At 57.4% G+C, this 13004-nt stretch overlaps 5 protein-coding genes across 5 annotated transcripts; 2 read left to right on the top strand and 3 right to left on the bottom strand.

The window, feature by feature from the left end:
• Nucleotides 1–1975: 1975 nt before the first annotated feature.
• Nucleotides 1976–2968, bottom strand: atp6v1f (ATPase H+ transporting V1 subunit F). Its single transcript, XM_068755359.1, has 2 exons — nt 2713–2968; nt 1976–2332 (listed from the first exon to the last, which is right to left on the bottom strand). The coding sequence occupies exons 1-2, from the start codon at nt 2868–2870 to the stop codon at nt 2131–2133; spliced, it is 360 nt and encodes a 119-aa protein (XP_068611460.1). The 5' UTR covers nt 2871–2968; the 3' UTR covers nt 1976–2130.
• Nucleotides 2969–3159: 191 nt separating this feature from the next.
• Nucleotides 3160–4120, top strand: lamtor4 (late endosomal/lysosomal adaptor, MAPK and MTOR activator 4). The gene is made up of 4 exons (XM_068755142.1): nt 3160–3288; nt 3379–3462; nt 3596–3713; nt 3915–4120. Exons 1-4 carry the CDS (start codon nt 3214–3216, stop codon nt 4010–4012), a joined length of 375 nt encoding a protein of 124 aa, XP_068611243.1. The 5' UTR covers nt 3160–3213; the 3' UTR covers nt 4013–4120.
• Nucleotides 4121–4293: 173 nt separating this feature from the next.
• On the bottom strand, nt 4294–6028 carry LOC137910743 (ADP-ribosylation factor 4-like). The gene is made up of 6 exons (XM_068755141.1): nt 5810–6028; nt 5466–5546; nt 5258–5367; nt 5109–5180; nt 4912–5037; nt 4294–4835 (listed from the first exon to the last, which is right to left on the bottom strand). The coding sequence occupies exons 1-6, from the start codon at nt 5874–5876 to the stop codon at nt 4749–4751; spliced, it is 543 nt and encodes a 180-aa protein (XP_068611242.1). The 5' UTR covers nt 5877–6028; the 3' UTR covers nt 4294–4748.
• A 439-nt stretch (nt 6029–6467) lies between these two features.
• Nucleotides 6468–9530, top strand: gcc1 (GRIP and coiled-coil domain containing 1). The gene is made up of 4 exons (XM_068755139.1): nt 6468–6566; nt 6978–7381; nt 7478–8092; nt 8153–9530. The coding sequence occupies exons 2-4, from the start codon at nt 7049–7051 to the stop codon at nt 9401–9403; spliced, it is 2199 nt and encodes a 732-aa protein (XP_068611240.1). The 5' UTR covers nt 6468–6566; nt 6978–7048; the 3' UTR covers nt 9404–9530.
• Nucleotides 9531–9538: 8 nt separating this feature from the next.
• dennd6b (DENN/MADD domain containing 6B) lies at nt 9539–12852 on the bottom strand. Its single transcript, XM_068755140.1, has 20 exons — nt 12700–12852; nt 12549–12587; nt 12431–12473; nt 12255–12364; nt 12095–12175; nt 11903–12008; nt 11730–11809; nt 11585–11647; nt 11459–11514; nt 11254–11376; nt 11092–11187; nt 10923–11017; nt 10765–10830; nt 10620–10684; nt 10439–10528; nt 10297–10350; nt 10114–10223; nt 9935–10037; nt 9781–9861; nt 9539–9718 (listed from the first exon to the last, which is right to left on the bottom strand). Exons 1-20 carry the CDS (start codon nt 12850–12852, stop codon nt 9602–9604), a joined length of 1731 nt encoding a protein of 576 aa, XP_068611241.1. The 3' UTR covers nt 9539–9601.
• Nucleotides 12853–13004: the final 152 nt, after the last annotated feature.

Here is a 13004-nt window from a genome sequence, read left to right as displayed (position 1 = left end):
GGGGGGGGGGGGGGGGGGGACAGGCCGATCTGAAGGGGGGACAGACCGATCTGAAGGCGGGACCCTCACCCTAAGCCTATCTGATGGATGATGACGTCACACTGTGATTAATTTAGTTTATTTATTCTACTCATTTATTTTCCGCATTTATTGACAGAAACATGTTTTCGCCTAAAGACCGTAAAACTAGCACAACATTAGCCGCTAGCTTGTTTGTAGCCTGCTATCAGGCTAAATGGCGGTTCTCCCCCCCCCCCTCCCCCTTCTGAACCTGCGTCGCTGCGTCGCTGCGTAAACAAACACCTGTCCTCTCACCTGAGCGCGCGCCGCTTCTCGTGAACGCCGTTCCTGCTGAATTCACCGCCGAGCCGCGTTCCCTCTGCGGCACTTCCGCCTTACCCTAGCCAATCCGGAGCCGCCTGGGACGCTCCCCTCGATCCGATTGGGCCACTTCGCCAAGCTCTCGGATGACCCGGCAGGGCGTTATTGCCGTACTAGCTTGTGATTGGCCGTTGGCTGCCCGTTGGCTGCCTGCGGACCAATGGCAGCGCTCGTACGGAATCAGCGGCTGCCTGCCACGTCCTCAGCCGGAAAACTGGGACCGTCCTCGGGAAGAGACGGCCCGAGAGGAAGAGGAGGATTTACGGAATTCACGGAAGTTTAATTAAAAGCAACACAGTAGGAATAGACAGCTGCAGGCTTCCGGTTTAAAACATGACCATAAATGACACACACGATGACGTCATGCAGGGTCATTATCATAAATGACAGACGCGATGACATCACGCAGGGTCTTCTCATTTCTTTCCGATGCCGAACGGATCGCTGCTGGTCTTTCCCGCCGTCTCGTCCCCCTTCTGCAGAGAAGAACCCAGTTTGGGTAATATACAGGTGGGGAGGGGGCAGCCATCGAATGACCTGGAGGGAGCAGCGGGCCTTAAACAGAGGTCAAAGGTCACAGTATAACGCCCTTCAGTGACATACAGAGAAACGTTCTAGACGGCGTTTGTTGTTTCACTGACTGTGTGAATATTTCGGTCTCCAATCTGCAAAACAAAAAACGGGATCTGTCAAATAAACTTGAAAAGAACCCGGCAGAACCTCGTAACAATGTTCTAAACCTGAAAAGAACCCGGCAGAACCTCGTAACAGTGTTCTAAACCTGAAAAGAACCCAACGGAACCTCGTAACAGTGTTCTAAACCTGAAAAGAACCCAACGGAACCTCGTAACAGTGTTCTAAACCTGAAAAGAACCCAACGGAACCTCGTAACAGTGTTCTAAACCTGAAACTCTATTTCCCATAATAACTAGCGTAACCTCGATGACTCGGTTCCTGTCCAGGTACACGAATGAGTAACTACGCGTATCTAAACAGAATACTCCTCAAAGCGTAAATAGAACGAGGCTCAGAATCGTCTCCTGATTTGTCGGGCTCACCTTGTGGCGTTCGCTTCTCCCTCCCGGTGAAAGCGGACAGGTGTCTGATCGTCGTCTCTACAAACATCGTCATCGTCATCTTCATCATCGTCGTGATATTTAGTCTCTAGAACATAACCCCCCCCTCACCTGGAGCTGTTGCGTGGCAGAGGAAGAGGACCGGCAGACACAGAAACCATCATCATCATCATCATCATCATCAGGAGAGACGGAGCAGCCGTCATCGTGGATCAGAACCAGGCGGGGACTGGAGCGGGGGACTGGAGCGGGGGCTGGCTCTGGGACCGGGTGGACCTTGTCCCCGATGAAGACCTCCCCAGGATCAATACTGACTGTTTGTCTTCGTCGGCCGAGCCGCTGCCACGGAGCAGAACCCGCCCGGACCCGCCGGTTCCGTCCTGCGATTTCATCGGTTTTTGCGTTTCTCACGTTTTAACACCGACGTCTTTAACGTTTCCTCTTCAAACGATTACGATCGGCTGATCAAACGGAACTCGTGTAGAACGGAGAATAAAAGAGGCGCAGACGGCGACAGGAAACGAGGATTTATTCCCTCCAACGTCGATTATAAGTTAAAACATTTGGATCAAACAAACAACAAAGGACTCCGAGTCACGAGAGGCGGAAGCATCTTCCACTTCCTGAACATTAAAGCAAACTGTTTACATGTGAGGGGGCGGGGCTTGGCGCTTTAGCGGAAGTCCTCGGCGGAGAACATGCCCTTGGCGCGGCGCAGGATGGAGTCCTTGGAGGCGTCGTACGGGTGCTCCTTGGACGGGATCTCCAGCACAGCGGGGATGGACTGCATGTGCGCGTCGATGGCGTGGCGGATCATCTCGGCGATGAACTGGTTAATGAGGATGATGCCGATGTCGCTGCGCGCCAAAAAGCTCCTGGAGCGAGGAAGAGAGGGGAGGAGTCAACGCCCGGAAGCCGTCACCCAGACTTCATTCGGATTTCTACCGTTTTAACGGCCGCTTTAGTCTCCCGGTCGACACGGTGCACGTGGAAGAAAAGTAGCAACATCTACCGAACACCGGAGAGCTCCCGGTGAATTCCGCTTCCAGAAAACCCCGAAGAAGAGTCGCATTGGATAAATACGGATCAATACATATCTATTTATCAATGCTAATGGTACAACTAGCATTAACGGGATGCTAGCTAACGGCTATACGTCATTCAAAGGGCTATCAGTGGTTTAACCACGGCGGAGATATGACGTCATGACCGGACTGGACCTCCGGTTAAACCGGGTCCGTGATGAAGCGCGTACTTAAAGGTCTCCTCGATCTCCGTGACGCTGGTGTCCTTCTCCACCACCAAGAAATTCGGTTTCCGGTTCTTGTTGAGCTCCCCGATCCCGCCGAGCAGGAATCCGGTGCACGTGTCTTCATCACCGATCACGGCGATCAATTTCCCACGGCCGGCCATCACGGAGATTTGAGATTCCACCGACAGAAGAGGAGCAATGAATTGAGCTCGTTGCTGACAGCCGCTACAGGTCACGTGAGGAGATCAGCTGACCACACTTCCGTTTTAGACACGGAAGTTAGAAACGTGGGCGCGCCCCCTGCTGCTGGGTGGGAAAACTGAAACACAAACGTCATGCTGCCTTCACGGTCATGGTAAATCGAATCATCACAATTTACAGTTTACACATAAACGGCTTGAACATTTATCTTCATATATTCTTGTATTATTATTCTTCGCGTCTGCGTGGGTTCCCGCTGGATTGATTAATTTTGACATTTCTACGAATGTCCGATACTCGTGAATGCAACAGTCACGTGAAGATTCCAAAGACGGAAGTGCGTCTGAGCCACAGCGCAGGAAACAGGCGGACGCAATGGTGAGTGTTTACGGTGACGTCTCGGTGTCGCGCGTCGTGCTACCGTCAGTTAGCCTGTTAGCTCAGTGGGTTCCGGCTTGTTGTTTTCAGGCGACAGCGGCGCTGACTGCGGGTCTGGAGCGGATCCCGGACCAGCTCGGGTACCTGGTCGTCAGTGAGGACGGGGTTCTAGCCGTGAGTGTTGCCCCGCCCACACGCGGCCATGTTTCCCAGTGACGCTAAATGCAGAGACGTACAAGAAAATGACTTTACTGCGAAGCTCTATTACGTCATTTCGCCTGATTTGCCCCGCCCCCCCCCCCGCCAGTCTGCAGGTGAGCTGGAGAACGACGAACACACAGCCGGCGTGATGATGCAGATGGTTCGGACCGCATGTCGGTTCCGACTCGCTGGATCAGCCGAGCCGGCGTTCAAACGCCTGTCAGGTGAGCCGCCGCCGCAGGTAAAGCCGACCAATCGCGAGCTAGCTGTGCTACACTCCAGTGTAGCGTAGCATGGGCTCCATCTAGCACTGAAGGCCATAGTGATGTTTGTAGTGACGTTATGTGTCTCACCTGTGCGGGTCCGTCTCACCTGTGCGGGTCCGTCTCTCACCTGTGCGGCTCTCTCACCTGTCCTCTCCTCAGTGGTCCTGGAGGATTTCGTTTACACCGTGACGGTTTCCGGTCAGAAGGTTTTCGTGGTCAAACGTCAGCACAACCAGCAGGAACCAATCAGCGTCTAGAGGTCTGGTGACGCAGGCCGGCCATTGGTCCAGCAGAAGCTTGGGTTCCACTTGCATAAAGTTTTGTATGTTTGAATTTGTGATTAAAAAAATAAAGATTTAAAGTTCTTGTCATCTAAGCGGCTGTCACCTACACGCACACGCAACTTGATGCGATCAGTCAAATGTTGCAAGAGGGCGTTACCATGGTTACAGAAATACTCCATTTTATTTTGACAGTCCGTTTCCTCCCGTTTCAGTGACACTCTCGCTCTTTGCATCAGCATTAAAGCTACGATGACTCTTTGGCATCAAATCGTTTATTAACAGAAGTTTCATTTATGAAACTCAAAAAATAAACTTAAAGAAAAGGTCTCGAGAAAAGAACCTTTATTGCATCACCTTTGCTTCTTCACATTGAAAAGAACGACGAGGCCTCCAGGTGCGGAATGAGCAGTCACATGACCGGGCAGCGGTTACCTGTTGAACCCCGCCCCCTGTCTTTAGCCCAGAGGTTAGCTCCGCCTCCATAACATCCTGCCATAATTCTGAGTTAAAACATGCAAATTAAAAACAGAAGGGGCTGCTGGGAAATCAAGGTGAGCTCGGCGCTCCGAGTCCGTGACATCACTTCCTCCGACAGACAGACAAATATAATTTAAAAAAACCAACAACAGTCTTCTGAACCGCCCCTCATCTCCAGTCCGTACACGCTGAACGGGAGCCGTCAGCGGCTTCCTGTTTCCTGTCATGTGGTCTAAGAGCTCGTCAGCTTATTGGCCAGCCAGTCAAGACCCTCGCAGAGACCTGTACCCTGCGTGGCACAGGTAGCCTGGGCGTTCCACTGAGGAGAGAGAGCAGCCGTCAGGGCAGGTGAGGCGTGTGTGTGGGCGTGTCCGTGCGTGTGGGCGTGTCCTTACCTTCCTGCCGGTCAGTTCGCGCAACCGCAGCTTCCCGGTGATTTCGTCGAGCGTCATCGCGTGGGGAAGGTCCTGCTTGTTAGCAAACACCAGAATGGCCGCGTCGCTCAGCTCCTCCTCCCCGAGCTGCAGAGTCATGTGACTGATGACATCACAGTTCCACAGGCGGGCGGGGCCGCACCGAGGCAGAAACTCACCATCTTCCGCAGCTCATCGGAGGCTTCCTCGACCCTCTCTCTGTCGTTACTGTCCACCACAAAGATCAGGCCCTGGCCGGGAAGCAGGGGTCAGAGGTCACGCACAGGTCAGACACACACACGTACCGCTAGCGGTCCCGGTCCGGTACCTGCGTGTTCTGGAAGTAGTGTCTCCACAGAGGCCGGATCTTGTCCTGGCCGCCGACGTCCCAGACCGTGAAGCAGATGTTCTTGTACTCGACCGTCTCCACGTTGAACCCTGAACACCAGCAGCGAGGTCAAACGGAGGCCACGCCCCCAAACAGGGCACCGAATGACGTCGCTGACGTGTTGTTTGTTTGGCGTGAGGACACATACCGATAGTCGGGATGGTGGTGACGATCTCTCCGAGCTTCAGTTTGTACAGGATGGTTGTTTTCCCCGCCGCGTCCAAACCGACTGAAACATCAGAACAGAACCTTCAGAGTAGTTACCATGACAACGTGGACCTTTAAAGTGTTCAGTTGCTACACCGACAGGTTTCCGCTGACGTCATAGCGCGTTAGCTCGAACTGTTAGCTTCCATAAATCATGACGTCAGATCTAGACCCAAAGTTCCCTCAACAAGAACGCAACTCAGATTCAGCGTGAACTAGGTTAACCAGGTTAACTAATCCTGCACGGTTAGCCTCGGAGCTAGTTAGCCTAGCTTAAGTGCTCACCCATCAGTATCCGCATCTGCTTCTTCCCGAACATTCTGGCGAACACCGCCGAAATTGCGAGACCCATTTGATCAGAAACGTCCCGGTTCGGTACCGGAGGAATAACAGAACGACCGTGGAAGACGTCCGGCGGCTAATCCGAGCGGAGGCGCTAATCCGAGCCCGAGCAGACCGACAACAGGCAGGGAGCGGGCGGGCGCAGCTCCTCAGTGCCACGTCCAGGCCAACGCGGAGAAAATGACGTCACTACTTTGAAAAACTTTATTAGTACTCTCAAACGCTGCAACATTCCGGCTCCCCCGGAAGAACGTGTTGAACGCTATTTCAATTTCCTGCCAAATGAATCTCCTACGTCACCACATTTAGCACTAAAGTCCAGCTGGGGCTCGAGTGTTTGTTCCGGTAGTTCCCTAAATGGTCATTTACGCCTTATATTTAATGTAATTTTATTATTTGGTGTGTTTATATGTATGTACTGTTAACTATATCTATTGTTTGATTCGTTTTGGATTGGACGCATTTTCTTTGTGCTACCGAATGATCGTAAATTACATTTGGGGAAAGAAACACACAAATCTACTCGTTTGGGTTTCTCCTTTTTCCGGTAGACCTGAACGCCACATCGCATTCCCGCCTCCTCCCACTTCCGCCCAACATGGCGGATGTTTGCTGACAGGAATCAACTCTCCCGATGACTTGTCGTCGTCTTCTGCTTGTGTTGTGTTTCTCTGTCGGTCCGCTGACGGCCGCGCATCAGGTAAGATCCCTCCGGTCCCGGTTCCGGTACCGGTTCATGGAGGTGATTCGGTTGCGTCGGCCTTTAAACGACAGACCTAATGTTTCACATTGATCACGTGCTTCTCGACATTTTAATTCAGGCGGTAAATGCCGTTCAGACATTCTTTCATGTCCGGTTTTAGGTTTAGCTTCCGACTCCTTCCGGGAACCGGAGGTCCAGATCCGGTTCCTGTGTACGAGTGACGTGTTGACGTCCGCCTTCGCGCTGGGGGGGCGGGGTTAAATCGCCGTTTCCTGTCTGGCGCTTCCGCCCTGACCGGCTAACGTTACTAGCTGGAAGCTAAAGTTCATGCTTTCCGGTCCGCTGACCACGTGACGTCACTAAAGTGACAGAAACAACAGCTGATCTGTAAATGTTTGGTTTCTGCAGCGAACGAGGTCAAACCGGTTCTGTCCCGGCGCCGTAGCGGATCCGGTGTGACCCGACCACGACCCCGAATCATGGAAAAGTTCGGGATGAGCTTCGGAGGCGGGCCCAGCAGGAAGGAGCTGCTGGACACGATCGAGTCCCAGAAAAAGACGCTGGTCCAGTACCAGACCCGCTTCAAGGACGTGGTTCTGGCCTACAAGAGCCTTCTGAAGGAGAAGGAGGCGCTGGAGGCGGGTCTGAAGGTCCTGACGGCAACCCGGGAGGCGGACCAGAACCACCAGAGCCCGGACGCCGTGTGGGACGTCCCCGATGACGGCTGTTCGCTTCACAGCGAGGACAGCGACGGGCCCGGGGACACCGGCATGGCGGACCAGGCGGAGCCCGGAGACAAGTCCGGCGCCACGGTATTTACCGCGCCATTCCACAAGCGTTCACTCTGTGACATCATCGGCTGACGGGATTGGGGCGGCGGCCTCCCCTCTCCGTTTCCCTCTCTGCAGCCTCTGCGGGGCGACGGCGGCGGCAGCGGCGAGCAGCAGGACGCCCATTGGCGAGTCTCCCAGCTGAGGAGCCAGCTGAGCACGCTCACCAGCGCCCTCGCCACCGTCACGCAGGAGAAGTCCCGCATGGAGGCCGGCTTCCAGGCCGACAAGCGCCAGCTGAAGCAGGAAGTGGAGGAGCTCCAGGGCCACGCCGGCGCCCTGACGGTGCAGCAGGAGGCGGAGCTACACGCCCTGCAGCAGCAGCTGGCGGAAAGCCGCGCCCGCATCATCACGCAGCAGCACGAGAGGGAGCGGGAGCAGGGCGACCACGCCCAGCAGCTCCGGGAGCTGCAGCGCCTCCTGCAGCAGGAGAGGAGCCTCCGACAGGACGCGGAGCTCCGCCTCCAGGACGCCAACGACACCGTCCTGATGACGTCGCAGGCCGCGGACCGGGGGGCGGAGTCCGAGGCTCGCCTGAGCGAGGCGAGGGAGGAGGGGGAGGAGCTGAGGAAAAGGCTGCAGGCTGCGGAGGAGGAGCAGAAGAAAGCCGATCCCCGAGTGGAGGAGCTGCAGCAGGAAGTGATGCGGCTGCAGAAACACGTGCAGCAGCAGATCGGCGTGGAGAGCAGGAAGGTGAGGTCGGGGCGGGGTCAGGGCGGGGCGGGGTCTCAACGCCTGCTTTTGTGGTCGTAGGCGTGCGACGCAGAGGAGCGCGCCCGGGAGCGCGCCCGGGCGGCGGAGGCGAGGGCGGCGGGCCTGGAGCAGAGACTCTCCGAACTGTCCGAGGTTCTGGGTTCCTGCGAGAAGACGAGGCAGCGAGACCAGAAGAACGCCCAGCGCCTCAGAGACCGGGTCCTGCAGCTGGACACGGAGAACCGGACGCTCGCCATCGCCGCCACCAGCCGGACGGCCGGCGACCCCGGCCCGGACGAGTCGCAGCTCGACGTCGCCGCTCTGAAGGAGAAGCTGGAGAAGGTGAAGAAGCTCCTCCTGCTGGCGGCCCAGAGGAACGCGGAGCAGAACATCCAGTCCCTCGCCGACGCCGACGTGGAGGCGGAGCCTGGCGGGGACCGGCACTCGGTCCTGTCCTACCAGCAGGAAGTGAGACTAGTCAGGGAGGAGTTTGAGCGCTACAAGCAGCGGGCGCAGCTGGTGCTGAAGAACAAGAACTCCAAAGATGGCTGCCAGGCGAAGGAGCTGGAGGAGCTCCGGGACCAGCTGGCCGAGCTGAAGGAGAAGTACATCAGCCTGCGTATCCACGGCGACGAGGCCGACGCCCAGCACCGCCGCCGGCTGGAGGAGCGGCAGCAGCAGGAAGCGGCGCTGCAACAGCGGCACAAACAGGAAGTGGAGCGGCTTCAGGCGCTGCGCCGCGATGACCTGTCACAGCTGGAGGCGGAGCTTCACAAGCAGAGGGCGAGGACCATGGCGCTGCTGGAGGAGAAGGACCAGGAGCTGGAGCGGCTGCGGCTCGGCGCCGTGGACGAGAGGCGGGACCACGAGGACGGCTCGCCGGGGGGCGAGGGTGACATCATCAGCACGGCGCTGAGGCGGGCCGCCTCAAACGAGCCCGCGCCGCTGCTCTACTCCGAGCAGCTCGCCAGGAAGGAGGCGGAGCTGGGCGGGCTGCGGCGGCAGAAGCACCGCCTGGAGGACGACCTCCACCAGCTGCAGGCTAAGCTAATCGCTAACGGCGAGCGCCACGAGGAGGCGGCGGCCCAGCTGCGAGGACACCTGGACAAGCTGACCCGGGACCGGAGCCGGGACGGCGCCAACCTGGAGTACCTGAAGAACGTCATCTACAAGTTCCTGACGCTGCAGGACGCCAGCGGGAGGCAGCAGACGCTCGCCGCCATCCTGACCATCCTGCACTTCAGCCCCGAGGAGAGGCGGGGCGTCGGCCGGCTGCAGGCGGCGCCCTGGTGGTCGGTCAGCAGGCGGTAGGGGGCGTGTCAACAACAAACACACAAACGCCCGTCGCTGTGAATAAACTTTGACCTTTAAGCTGTTCACGTGAACGAGTATTTACTTCCTGTGTTTTTGTGGTTAAATAAAAAGGGCTCGCCGTCGGGTCCGGTTTTTATGAAGGATTGTTTATTCGCTTTGTGGGAGGAGTCTCAGGCCTCCTGAGGAACCTCCCCCTCAGGTTGCGTTCAGGACCGCCTGCAGGTCGTCCGGCAGCGACCCGATGATGTCGGCGATGGAGCGGTCCAGCTGGGCCAGCACGCCGTCCCTCGGCTGCTGCCGCCGCCCCTTCGCCTGGAACACACCCGAGTTAGAGTGGCGTCGTCCCCCCCCGCCGGCGCCCCCCCCTGGCGGACCCTCACCTGCTTCTCCCTGAGCTTCAGCACCAGGTCCACGAGCTCCACCTCAGACTTGTCTCTCGTCCAGCCCAGCAGGTCCTGGCGGGGGCGGAACATCAGGCGTTAGCCGCGCCCGCGCTCAAGCAGCTAGCGATGACATCACCTGACTCACGGCGGCACAGACGACCTCCAGGTGGCGCCGCTCCAGCGTCTCGCTCATCTCTCTGTGGCGGCGTCGGTACCACCCGTCAAAGTTCTGACACCTGAAGAACTTCCTGTCGGGAGACGACAGAGCGCTCGAAACCCGACACCTGGGCGTCGTCCCGTCCTGCACACACCTGAGCGGCTCACCTGTACAGGCCCAGCCAATCACCTTTGAGCGGAGAGGTGAGCTGCGGCCCGGCGTGATCCAGGGTGGCCAGGAAGTCGTCCTGACTGAAGGGGCGGATCTGGGGCGGAGCCTGGAACACAAACGGCGTGAAGCGGGCGTGTCTCCAGACTGCTGACATCGCTGTGAGGTCACTTCCTGTTTACCTTCCAGGGCGTCACTGATCTCTGCAGAGGCATCAGGCTAGCCATGTAGCGCTCCTGAGAGACAGCACAACACGGTGAGGACGCTGCTGGACCAATCAGGTGGCTGCTGCTGCTGCTGCCACCTGATTGGCTGTTTTCTCACCAGAGGGATGATGAAGCTCTGCGTGAGCTCCAACAGGTGCCTCCTCAGGATGGCGCTCTGAGCCTCGGACGGCCTCTTCCTCTGGATGCCCTGCACACGCGCGCACACACGCACACACACACACACACCGGTTTATAGACGCTGATTGGCGGACACACCTCCACCTGGCCACGCCCCCTACCTTCAGCAGTCGTTTGATCAGAACCTTGTCTCGGTGCAGGAAGGTCTTGAAGGCCGTGTAGATCCCTGCGGACGGAAGCAAACGCTGACGCTAAACGGAACGGCGCCCCCTGCTGGCTAAACTGTCCTGACCTCAGTCACGTGACCTGGTTTGGTGTCCAGAGACTTCAGCTTGGACAGCTTCTTCACCTTCACCTGTTTGGGGAGGTCACCTGGAGAACGGGTTGGGCCGAGGCGAGCCGGGAGCGTTACGCTTCTGCTGTCGTTTGATTGGACGCTGAGTTCCAGGTTCTTTATTTCTTACCTGCCGTCTTTAATTCTCCCAGTCGGATCACGTGAGGCCAGCTCTGAAAGGTTTTAATGAAGAACGGATTGGTGACGCCCAGAAGCACGTTCGGCCTGCAGGGGGAGACGGGTGGGTCAGACGGGCGTGCTCAGGTGCGCTCAGGTGCGTTCGGGTGGGCGGGACTCACGGGGCCTGGGTCCTGGTGGTGTATTCTCTGAACTCGCTGTCGTGGACGGTGAAATAAGGCCGGAAGTCACAGCAGAACTTCAGCGGACTGATGGCGCTGGGAGAGGACGCTCGTTACCATAGCAACACGACCGTGGAGCGTTGTGATTGGACGTTCCGTTACCTGATGAGAGCCAGGACGGTCTCCGAGGAGACGGTGGGAGACGGCGCCATGACGACCAGCGGCTCCCCGAGCAGCGTGAGCTCCCAGAGGACCTGCAGGTGGACGAGGACAGACTGGAAGCACCTGAGGTCAAAGGTCAATGTTTCAAACACGGATTCGCTGTAGGAAGATCAGGTTACTGAATGAGGACAGCGGAGGGACGGACCTGAAGAGGTCCAGCTCGTGGACAGTGGGCAGCCGGGTCGGAGCCGGCAGGACGTTCTGAGGGACCAAAGAAAACGTTATTATGCGTTCCTGCTGGCTGGTGGTGAAGCCACGCCCCCTTCCTGACCTCACTGGGTGTGTCTCTGACCGGACTTCCTCCGGGTCTGTCAGATTTTGAAGGTATTCGGATCTAAAACAAACACGTGCGTTTAATTTGTCAGAAAAAAGCCCCGCCCACCCCCAGCAGAAAGGCCACGCCCTCCTTCCCTCACCTGTAAGACGACGCCCATCACTGGCAAGCTGAGGGTCTGCCCAGGGACGGGCGGAGGCCATTGGTCGATCTCATTACACACTGAGGATGGGAAAGAACCTTCAGCAGAGTGATGTCATAGTGATGTCATAGTGACGTCACAGTGATGTCATAGTGCAGGCATGACATCATCACCCGTTTCCAGGAAGGGCTCCAGCTTGTCAAAGAACTCCGGAGCAACGATCTGCAGCAGCGAGTGGAACAGCTGGACGTACGGCAACCGGGACACCAGCACCAGGGACTGGGGGACAGAGTCACATGACCAGTGAGACACGCAGGACGGGGGGACACCTGGGGGACACCTGGGCACAGGTGAGCGTCGCTGACCTTCTGGAAGTAGCCTCGCTTCACGGAGACGTCCTTCACTTGTCTGAAATAGACAAAACCTAAGAAATGGGACGTCTCAGCCTGCAGAGACAGAGAACAAGTATTGATCCGGGGGGGGCAGAAACAAAGCCGATCAATAACCAATCAGGGAGCAGCTCACCTGCAGGGGGGCGGCAGCGTCCCGGGTGTAAACGTCTCCTCTGACCTTTGGAGCTCTGCGACCGACCGACTGACGCAACCTGAAGCTGAACCGAGTGTCCCCAATGCATCCTGGGAAGGACAGGTGAGCTTTGAGCGTGCACGCACACACACACACACGCACACACGCACACTTACCTGAGTAAGAGTCTGGGAAGGACAGGTAGCAGATGCTGCTTTTCTGATGAGGATCACAAACAAACAGGATCAATAAGCTGATCAATGCCCCGATTGATGATCAAAGGGAGACCGATACCTCTTTCTCAGTGAGCTTCACGTCCGGAGGAAACAGCAGCTGGAACGCAGAGACACACCGGAGGGAACCGGAAGCACCGAGAAACGCGTCCGTTATCATCGATCCGTTTGTCCCAGCTGATGCTAACCTGCTAAGCTAACGCCGCTCGTACCTCTATGGCTTGCCCGAGCTCCAGGTCGAAGGTGACGACACACACGCACTCCAGCCAGGAGGAGAAGCGGGCCCACGGCCGGCGGCCGTCCCCGCCGTCCCCGCCGTCCGCCGCCTGCTCCGCGCGGGGCGAACCGGCGAAAGGGTCCATCATGACCGCGTCGGAGCTCTGCGTCCTCCGTCCCTCATCCTCTGGTCCTCCATCACGAGCAGAGGCGCGTTACCGACGGCGCCCCCTAGCGGAGAGGGTCACTGAGCTGCTGACTTCCTGCCCAGTCGGAAAATAAAAGCTCGTTTCGTTCGATT

Source organism: Brachionichthys hirsutus, chromosome 22 (genome assembly GCF_040956055.1).
Source record: "Brachionichthys hirsutus isolate HB-005 chromosome 22, CSIRO-AGI_Bhir_v1, whole genome shotgun sequence".
Classification (NCBI taxonomy): domain Eukaryota; kingdom Metazoa; phylum Chordata; class Actinopteri; order Lophiiformes; family Brachionichthyidae; genus Brachionichthys; species Brachionichthys hirsutus.
The sequence above is the reverse complement of the archived record's forward strand: the minus strand, read 5'-3'. Positions and strand labels throughout refer to the sequence as shown.